At 43.0% G+C, this 11,225-nt stretch overlaps 1 protein-coding gene across 2 annotated transcripts in view; it reads left to right on the top strand.

Annotated features, from left to right (window-relative positions):
* The first annotated feature begins 308 nt into the window (after nucleotides 1–308).
* PDZD2 (PDZ domain containing 2) overlaps nucleotides 309–11,225 on the top strand; it is a 227,839-nt gene continuing 216,922 nt past the window's right edge. For both annotated transcript variants that reach the window (XM_075841544.1, XM_075841534.1), the window contains exons 1-2: nucleotides 309–499; nucleotides 6,002–6,781. In XM_075841544.1, the coding sequence (XP_075697659.1) occupies nucleotides 6,306–6,781 (476 nt within the window). In that variant the 5' untranslated portion in view covers nucleotides 309–499; nucleotides 6,002–6,305. The remainder of the gene's footprint in view (nucleotides 500–6,001; nucleotides 6,782–11,225) is intronic.

Below are 11,225 nucleotides of genomic sequence, written 5' to 3'. Positions count from 1 at the left end.
TGAGGGCTGTGCAGTCGGTAAGCCAAACTTCCGACGCGCCTATTTTTCCACTGTCCGACTGTAACACCAGCTCTGACTCCTTCATAAATAGCTCATGTATAAAAGGCTCGCTTGTCTGCTCGCTGTGTATAAATCTATGAGTGGTTAGTAATGTTGTAAGAAAACAGTGTAACTTTATGCAGCTATATATGTATATAGCCTGGAAAACAGGTGCAAGTGTGAATGGGAATAAAATAAACATTTAGGAAGTCTATCCGCTATATGAAGTACTTGCCATAGTAAGGTCTTCTTCTTCTCTCTAGCAGTTCTTTGTGCCTGGTCGCAGACACCATTCAAAACTTGTAAGGGGCGGACAACTACTTCACTACTGAGCATGTGCAGCACAGATTCTGACATTTTAACTAAGGGACTAGGAGCAGCGGCATAAAGATACTTCGTGTAAGGGAGAGAAGAGCACAACGGAGAGCTGACAAATTATTTTCTATCGCCGCTAGGACAGGTAAATAGGGGCATTACTTTGATAGAACATCACATATTTATATAACTAACATTTCAAAACTTTCCTAAATTACTATAAAATTTGCAACAAGTAAATAAATTAATAAAGTATTAATAATGTATCAAGTTTAATATTTTTATTTTGAAGCCGGTGTTGGACTCGGTACGTTTGTACCAACTCCGAATCCACAGCCCTAGTATTTATATGAACATCATGTGACACTTTGATTTCACACAGGGGAACATTATTCAAATAATTATGTGACTTTTGAAGTTAATTGGTTTGACCAGACCTTATTTAGTGGTTTGATAGCAAAGGGGGACTACAACTTTTCATTTTATTTATTTTTTTTAAGGTAAATTTTTTTTATTCTACTGTAACGATTTGACTATTTTTTTCAGGTCCACTACATAAAATCAAATTTAATATCCATTTTAATTCCAGGTTGTAATGCAGCAAAACAGGAAAACACCAAGGGGTGAATGCTTTCAGAATCTATCGATCTATCGATCTATCTCTAGTTACGTCCTTGGCACTTGGCAGTTACTCTTTATATGAATAATATATACGCTACTTACCTCTATTACCCCCAACTCTTAGGAAAATGGGGATTTGTGGGCTGTTCAGAGATTCCGTCTTGCTAAAGGAGGTGGAAACGCATGCGTGTGGCTCTCTCATTGAATTATAAGGGAGGCACTGACTCAGCTGTCCCTATATCTTCTATAGAATTGAGTTGAGCGGGCCGTGCATGCACGGCCACCTCTCCTATATGTGGCTGCTATAAGGCATACCTCTCAACCGTTCCGGATTCAGCAGGACAGTTACAGATTCAAGGTGGTGTCCCGCTGTTCCACGCGACCGGCGGTATGTCCCGCAGTCAACTATAACTGCGTCCTCAGGATGCAGATACAGTTGAAACCAATACTGAAGTAAGGCACTGTCAGCTCCCTGCTTCAGCATTAGTTCAGAGCGGAGGAGCAGAGGGAGCTCTTCTGCTGCCGAGGACTCCTTGGCACAGAGCTACTTTAAGCGCTGTGCCCCGGGAAGCCCTTGAAGTCACTGTCCATATATGGACAGTGACGTCAGTGGCTCCTCTGGAGCGGAATCCCCGTTGCCGACGCACTGGCAGCAGATTCCGCACCAGGAATAGCCCCTGATCTCACTGTATAGGGGCACTATCTACAGGGGACACTGGCGCTATCTACATGGGCAATACATGGACACTGTCACTATGTGGGCACTGGTACTAGAGGCAGTTAAAGGCATTATACTGTATGGGGGCAGCAATGGGGGAATTATACTGTATGGGGGAAGCTATAGGGGCATTATACTATATGGGGAAGCTGTGGGGGCATTATACTCTATGGGGAAGCTATAGGGGCATTATACTGTATGGGGGTGGCTATGGGGGCATTATACTGTATGGGGAAGCTATAGGGGCATTATACTGTATGGGGCAGCTATGGGGGCATTATGTTGTATGGGGGAATTTGTTTGGGCATTATTCTGCAAGGTGGCATCTGTGAGCATTGTACTGTATGTGGGTCATCTGTATGGACATTATACTGCATAGGAGAATCTGTGTGGGCAATATACTGTGTGGGGGCATGTGTGTGGGCTTTATATCTTATGGGTGTATCTATGGGGGCATTATACTGTATGGTGGCAGCTATGGGGACATTATACTGTATGGTGGCAGCTAGAGGGCATTATACTGTGTGGGAGGCACTATGGGAGCATGATACTGTATGGTCTGAACCCAGTGGCGGATCCTCCTTTGGGCGGTTCGGGCGGCAGCCCAGGGCCCAAGGCTCATGAGGCCCCCTCATGCCCGGTGGCATCGCTGGCACCGGAGGGGGCCCCGGTGCTAGCGACAGCCACATTCACTTGTATCTGAGTCTTCAGGACTCCGATACAAATTAATACTATAAGCTGCAGGCCACGTTAGGCCTGCAGCCTATAAGGCGCTAAAAGGACTCCCTGCGCAGGCCGGCGTCATGACGTACTGCATCACGCCGGTCTGTGCATGCGTCCGGCCCGGAGGATGCACATGGAACGGGGCAAGGTAAGTACAATATATGTTATTTTTTAGGGGGATAGCGCTGTGTGGCCCTATGTACAAGGAGGGAGCGCTGTGTGGCCCTATATACAAGGGCGGGAGCGCTGTGTGTGGGGAAGAGCGCTGTGTGTGGGGAAGAGCGCTGTGTGTGGGGAAGAGCGCTGTGTGTGGGGAAGAGCGCTGTGTGGGGAAGAGCGCTGTGTGTCCCTATATACAAGGCGGAGCTCTGTGTGGCCCTATATACAAGGGGGGAGCGCTGTGTGGCCCTATATATAAGGGGGGAAGTGACTACAGTTTAGCTACCGTCCCCACAGTGTGTGTGAGGTAGTCAGAAATCCACCCCCCTATCTCATCATTGGTTTAGGCAGCTGCTCTCTCCTTCCCCACTGCAGCTAGGCCTCTTCTGACTGGCTGCTGTGTATTAACACAAGTCTATCACGGCTCATGAAGAAGTCAGTGCATGGAGAGCTGTTTTCTATTACAGCAAAGGCAGAATAGTTATAAAGCACAGATTGTTAAACCGCTAGTGAGGATAAGTGAACATAAGGTAATTTCTCATATATACTGTGGTAAATGAGCCCTAGCAAGGAGCAGTCTGGGGGGAGACTTTAAGACATTTTTCAGCATAGAATATTGGATCTATTAAGATTTTTAAAAAAAAGGTAATTTAAAGGTGGACATTCACTTGCATTTTTGGTATAAAAAAAAAGGAAAGATTTCAGCCATGTTGTGGTTCAAATCCTACAGGATGGATATAGATTTTAGGCTGCACACTCTGCTGCAAAGAGATCTACATATATTTAGCGGTGGCCTCTTAGAGGTCAGATTCATGAGCCCGCCGTAAAATATCCCTAATCCGTTAGTAGACGGCGCTGTGTGTTTTGGCACAACCAGGAAAAAAAGCGCAGGCAGTTCAAAAACTCTTTGTGAACAGGGCCTTAGTGTAAATCCACTTGTAGCTTACTTTTTCTGCCTCTTCTGATTTTTTTAGCTAATCCGCACCAAAATCTACGTATGTTAAATGCAGATTTTGCCGCAGATTTGCTCCGTATTTCACCCAATGCATTGCAAACGGTGAAATCTGCTGTGAAAATCCGTGGCATTTCCGCAAAAGCTCTGAAATCCACAGAGTGCTGTGATTTCCGCGCTGATTTTCATTCCGCACTGCGGAAATGTGACGATGCGAAACATAGCCGGGCCAAATCTTCCAGAGCAGAAGCCCGCTGATTGGGGGACCTTCATTCATGATGTCTATAAGCCCTAATAAGGGCATATGGAAAGGGGTTGCCCTGATAACACAAACCCTTATGTGCACCATTTATATTGAACCATTTCTCACTTTCCCCTTTGTCCGCTATCTAATAATGGCAGCATATACCCGCATTGGTTGCATGTGTTCCTATACAAGCGGTAATCCTGTATATAAGCTTTACTAAAAGCAGAGAAGAGATGGGGATGTCATGGGAGACTTCTTCTATTACTGTAAGATTCTCCAAATAAGCTGACCACGCATCTCCTTACTGGATGGGATTTACCTTTTGACTCCTCACCACCACTTAGCCCAAATGTGTTTTTCTTGGTGCTTCCCCTGGGATACAATCATGGAAGAGAAGATGCTGCGTACGTCGGCCCACGTGTGATGGCTGTAAACACACTCCGCTCGTATAATCCTAATTTACCATAAGTACTTATTAATATTTGCAGCTCAACCATTATTGCAAACCACTGGCCTGTTAATGGCTACGTTCTTTGTTCTCTTTGCATTATTATGCTGATGATGGTAAATGCAGCGTCTGGATTATTCATAATGAGGCTTTTAGTCAGGCTTACAGCGGGTAGCAGCTTCCTTTATATATAGGTTAACCCTCTAAGATCTGGGCACTACTGCAAACTCTGATCTAGCAACACGTATATTCTCGCATTACAACGTCGCATGCAATTTTTTCTCCTTGGGACGAATGCAACTAATTTTAGACAGTTTTTGACGCATTTTTGGACACCACGGTGACTTAGTGGTTAGCCGCATTGTCCTGCAGCACTGTGGTCCTGACATCTGCATGGAGTTTGCATGTTCTTCCTGTGATAAGCTCTGTTCACACTAGCGTCAGTGTCGAGATCACGAGGGCCCTCTCCATGTATATAGAACATGAGCAGGTCCTATTTTAATTGCATGTGATCTTTGTTGCTATTATTGTATACACAGGACAGATCATCCATAAGGTCTAATAGATTATGTATGAAACTTCCCATAAGAAGTAGACCCTAGTAAAAAAGTGATTGGCTAAAAAGCTCCTAATAGGATTGTTTTCAGCTGGTTTATTGCGGCCAATCATTGTATCGTAGTCAGGAGTCCGACCCTGACTAGAGTCGTGATTTCTGTTTATCGAGTCATGATCGATGTGACGGATCGGTCATGTATTTATGTCTAAGTATTATACAGCGCCAACTTAGACAAGGCAGTCAGATAATGTGTCAAAGTGGTGCATGCTGTTTGATAAATTTGGCACATCTAGCTAGACATGTTAGACATTTTACTCTTTCTTTTATACCACTTATTAGCCAGTTTTTTGCCTCACGCGTTTTAAGCCACATCCCATTTTATAACTCCACACCCTTTCCAGTTAAGCCATGGCCCCTTGTTGAGCGTGCTAAAAAAAAAAAGTTTCAAAAACGGTAAATAAAAGTAAATCTGCCACATTGTCCTTAATAGGGTCCTTTGGGGTTTCCATATTTTTGACAGAATAGCGCAGTATGCAACGCTATTCTTTTGTGTGAAAAATACAGGAAAGCTTAAAGGGACCCTGACCAACCCCATGACATTTAAAAAAAAACAAATTCCTACTATGTCCAATATTTTATAAGCATTTTAACATTAAAGTCGATGGAGAATGAGAATAATAAAAAAAGAAAATGCAGGACTTGTTCACTCCCTGGATGTGCGATCATTCTTTTTTTTTTCCACCTCATTGACACATGTTACTTGAAAAACTTTTTGGTTGTCCATTCCATTAGAATCAGCTATTTTGCATGTGATGCTGTTTAATAATGTGTGTGTGTGTGTGTGTGTGTGTGTGTGTGTGTGTATATGTATACAAAATCTATCTGGATGCTTTAATATGTATGCATAAAAAAAAGAACATAAAGAAGTAAAAATTTGGAGACAACCTTCTCCAAAAAATTTTGACACCATTATTTCTCTATTTTTTGTTTTTGTATCACTCTTGAAGACTAACCCTTGTATTTCTCCACACGTGGCAGATCATATGGCCATAATGGTGCTCCCTGACATCCATCTCATGTGGTTTCAGACGAAATGTATCCCAGCAACTCTGTACAAAACATCAAATAAGGAAATGAGACATTCTGGTTAACCATAGTTTTCATCTATAAAATCTGTAGAAACGTATGATGACATTTATAATTCTATCTATTCTATTTTGTAGGTGGAACATTGTGTAGAACATTGGGATGTTTTGTTCTTTTGGAGCTTGACCCAGGAACCATGTGAGTTGCTGTATTTTTGGATATTTTTCTCCATGCTGCCTCCTCTTTCTTGACTTGAATGCTTCTCCGGAGTTCCTCAATTTTCCTAGTCTTAGTTGAGTTCTACCAAGTGTCAGAATGTGATGTTACCTAAGGAAGTTCTGAATGGCTCTTCTTATAGTCTATACTTCATCGGTGGAGAAACGACTGGTGCCTATGCAGATCTTATGTTTCTCATGATGCTAGAATTATTGGGTTCTCACAATGCCGATCACTCAGGAGAATGCTGTGTTTCATCTGACTCTTCTGCACCAATGGCTCCTCGACAATCCCCAGATAAGAGACGGTGGACCAGAGAAAGGCTTGTACATGGCTGCCATCCAGAAACTCAAAGAATACATACAGCTAAACTTTAACTTGGATGAGGCAACCTCTGGCAGGTACCAGTGCACTTTAGATATGGAAATCTGCACTGCTTACCTCACTAAGGATGGGGAAGATGACGTGGTCCTTGGTCTGAATTTTGGAAACATTCCGATATTTGGACATTGTGGCGAAAAGAGGAGAGGAAGTAAAAAAAGAAAAGTGCAAAATGGCCCAGTACTTGATGTTGGATGTATATGGATTACAGATTTAAAAAAGCAAAGTCCGGCCGCAAAGAGTGGGAAGATAAAGCTACGGGATGAGGTCTTGTCCTTAAATGGTCAACTAATGGTTGGCGTCGATGTCACTGGTGCCAGGTAAAGTTACTGTAATTTATTGTATACTTTAAGATGAATTATTATTGTGTGGATTTGATTTAATATATCCATACAGTCTGTTTAGTGGAATATCACACTTTGGTATTTTCTGTCTGCTGTGACCGATATATGTTTATCTGGACAGTAGATCTAAATTGGTTTTGGGTTCATTTATAGCGACTTCTTTAAAATTGGATTGTCCAACATTACGCTATTCTAAAGATTTTGGACTATTTGAATCTTGATGTAAAATAAATCTGATAGTTTCTCATTTTGTTATAACACAAGAGTGTTCTCTCCATTTCCCATATCCCACTTGATATCGAGCGAGAGATCGGGTGTGGAGTGACGCTATCGCACACTGGGCGGTGTAGTTGCTGTGCCAATCGTATGATGCCCGGATTGTATTGTGCATGGGCCCCATTAGTGGCTCTTAACGTCAGATTTGGTGGGAGATTGCAGCTGGAGATTGATCGAAAAATAACATTTAAAGTCTGTTAAACAGTACCTTGACCTTAAAAATATGCATTAGATTTTTTCTTTGCAATTTAGATTTTTTTTCCATGTTTCTCTGACTTCTACTGTTTCAGGTCAGCGACCCCTAAAAAATTGCAAAGATGGCCATACTCAATAGATGTATGTTTTCCAGGACCTGCCGACCATCTCATGGGTATGGTGGTCTCCTGACTCTCCTCCGACTGCAATCTCCACCCCCCCATGCTGTTTGATCATGGTCTCATTACTTGTAGCACATACTACACACTCTTCACTCTCCCTCGGCTGTATGAGATAGATGATACGCTTCTTCTGACCCCCTTTCACCACTCTGCTGTAATGTCTTGTCAGTCAGCCCTTTCTCCTTGTTTCTTCTGAGATGGTTCTTTTCAGTTCCTGCAGCCTGCTGTGCGACATCAGAGAACAAGCTGGGAGCCCAAAGGTGCCTTTACACGTGGCAGTAGTGTGCCGCATGTCCAAGAACTGTGTGGCAAACATGCGGTTTTTGGCTATGCAGCTTGTACAGGTGAAGCAAATTGAAACCACCATGCGGTCAACACAGTTCTTGGTCATGTGGCACCCTATCGCTACGTGTAGTGGTATAGTCTATTGATAGTACCTGACTACCGAGGAGACTGTTTAGCTACAGATTCATTAAAGGGCCCTAGGGTTGTCTTTCTACGATGCCTGTTGTTAAAAGGGTGGTCTGGGCACGGGCGGTTTTTCATACTAATGATCTATCCACAGGATAGATAGGTCATCAGTATATAATCGGTTGAGGACCGACACCGGCACATATCAGCTGTTCTGGCTGACTCCATGCACCGGATGTCCGTGCTGGAACCAGATTGCTCCGATCCCAGTATAGTGGCCGTGCTGCAGTACTGTGACCGATCCCCCACCAATCATATACTGATGAGCTATCTATCCTGTGGATAGTTAATTAGTATGAAAAACTGCCCCGTGCCTGGACAACCCCTTTAAGCCATACTTAGGCTGTTGTTAGGGTATACCTGAGTACTTATGTCTATATGCAAGTACATAATTATGTAAAAATATGAATAATTAATAAAAATAATTTTTATTTTTTTACTTAAAAATAGTAAAAAAAGAAAAAGGAAAAAATAAAAAAAACACAAACCCAATAGGCCCATAGCAACAATTCAAATCTGATCTTTAATTTCTTAAGCTGAGCTCTAATTGGTTGCTATTGGCAACAAGCAAAGTTTTATTTGTTTTAATAAATGAGGCCTAATATTTTTGTCAAATATTTTATTTCATAATGGTTAAAATAGAAAAAATAATATACACATATTTGGTATCCCCCATAATAATAACAATCTGTTCTAGAAATATATTCCAGTACTTAACTAGTAAATGGTGTAAAAAAAAAACAAAATCAAAAGTACAGAAACGTGTTTTTTGTTTTTTTTGCATTTCCATTTGTACCCAACAATAGTACCAAAAGCAAGAACAGCTAGTCTTATAAAAACCAAGTTCTTATACCACTATGTTGACCTAAAATGGAAAAAAAAATCATTACGGCAGGAATGCAGAGAAGCAAAAACAAAAAAAAATGATTTTCATTCCTTAATTCTGAATTTCCCTGGAACAGCCATGAGTAGTATAAAGTAAGACGAAGTTAATGGTGCAGTCACTTTTTGGCATTCTACCTGACCACAGAGACCCATCGACCACCCTGGGATGCAGCATTGGGAATAACTGATGAACCGGCCTGCACTGGAAAGCACCGATTTTACTTCATTAGATCATTGGGCAGTTGCCAAAGAATTCAGGTTTAAGTTTTTAGGGGTTTATAACTGTGTAATAACCTGCGGACAAAGAGGGTCTATTCCTCACATATCACCGTAATAAAAAAGACTTTCCTGGGAAATGAATTACTGGCACTTATAGGAGCATTATGTCATGGCCATAAAAACATATCGGGCGGCATTTAGGAAAATGACTCTGTGGGTAGATGTATGTACAGTTGTGTTACTAGACGCAACCAATCAGATTCAAGATTACATTTACATTTTTCTGCCACATATTAATTGGCTTTTAAAGTTTTTACCTGGCAAAATAGAAAAGCGGCATGTGACCGTTTGATAAATTTGCCTTAAATTGCTTTATTTCTGTCAACTAGATTTTCTTTATTATTCTACATAAAAAAAGGGTTCTCCACTTTGCACAATGTCTACTTGTTAGAAGGGTACCTTGACAATATGCTGATCACAAAGTGTCCCCCTGCTGGGACCCACAGCAATCAGCTGTGATCTGTGGGGAAAGCTAGCAGTAAGGCCTCATTTACACGAGCGTAATATACGCGCGTGCTTTTCACGTGTGTCGTACGCACCTATATTACTCTATGGGGCAGTGCAGACGATGCGTGAATTTTGCGCAGCGCGAGTGCGTTGCGTAAAACTAACGACATGTTCTAAAATTCGGAGTTTTTCGCGCATCACGCACCCATTGAAGTCAATGGGTGCGTGAAAACCACGAAGGTCGCACGGAAGCACTTCCGTGCGAACTGCGTTATTCGCGCAAGAGCTGTCAAACTGAATGTAAACAGAAAAGCACCACGTGCTTTTCTGTTAACAAACATCCGAACGGAGTGTCTTACACATGAGCGAACCGACCTTTACCGGGTTCGGCCGAACTCGTTTTGACCGAACCCGGCAGGAGACAGTCAGTCACTGTGCAGGGTGCTGAAAGAGTTAAACTGTTTCAGCACCCTGGACAGTGACTTCCGATCACAATATACGTGAACGTGTAAAAAAAAAAAAAAAGTTCTGACTTACCGATAACTCCCGGCTTCTTCCTCCAGTCTGACCTCCCGGGATGACAATTCAGTCCAAGTGACAGCTGCAGCCAATGCCAAGCCAAGCACAGGCTGCAGCGGTCACATGGACTGCCGCGTCATCCAGGGAGGTGGGGCCAGATGTCAAGAGAGGCGCGTCACCAAGGACGCGTCACCAAGGCAACGGCCGGGATGTTCTCGGTAAGTACGAACCTCTTTTTTTTTCAACAGGTTACTCGATATGGTGATCGGAATGCACTGTCGAGGGTGCTGAAAGAGTTACTGCCGATCAGTTAACTCTTTCAGCACCATGGACAGTGACTGACGTCGACTAGCCTCATCTCTATGATGGCGGCTGCGCGAAAATCACGCAGCCGCACATCATACACGGAGCTGTCAAGTGCCTTTTGCGCACGCAAAACGCTGCGTTTTTTGGGCGCGCAAAACACACACGCTCGTGTAAGTGAGGCCTAAGTGTTCTCTTTCCCTGCAGTGCCACCACAGGGGAAACTAAGCATTACACAGTGCTCATTCATCTCAACATATTGTCTGTGTCAGGACAGGTCCTCCAGAGTGACAGTCGCTTTTTTGCAACCGCTCTCTACTCTGGCTAAGAGATGAGTATCCTGAACATAGAACCCCCCCCCCCCCCCTCCTCTAATAACTCAGAATTCTCTAATAGAGTGTATGGCAATGGGTTTTCTAAACTGGACAACCCCTTTGTTGTCCCTAATTCTCACTTTAGTTTATATACTCTGTAAAAGCAATTGTTTTATGATCACAACCTTTAAGGAGAACCTTCACCTCCCCATACATGTGCAGCATGTAATGGGGAGGGCTGCACAAACCCTGTGGCACTTTAAAAAAAAAAATTCTACCTCCCTCCGTTATTTAGATATCGGTGCCGTTATATTTGGCGCCCAATATTTAAACAACCCCCTGAACAGTCAACGGGGCGTGTACTGGCAAGTGGGCATCTTACTATGGCTGTGACACTGTCCAATCAGATACGGACAGTGATACAGCAAGAGCGAGCAGAGAAAGTGCACGCTCTCATCTCTTCAGCTTTGAAGATCAGTCTTTTCACCCGAACTGGCAAGGGGTGTGTCACTTCACGGACAGTGTAAGAGCTGGGGATCGCTTCCACTG

This window comes from Rhinoderma darwinii, chromosome 1 (assembly GCF_050947455.1).
Source record: "Rhinoderma darwinii isolate aRhiDar2 chromosome 1, aRhiDar2.hap1, whole genome shotgun sequence".
In the NCBI taxonomy this organism is placed as follows: Eukaryota; Metazoa; Chordata; class Amphibia; order Anura; family Rhinodermatidae; genus Rhinoderma; species Rhinoderma darwinii.
The sequence above is the reverse complement of the archived record's forward strand: the minus strand, read 5'-3'. Positions and strand labels throughout refer to the sequence as shown.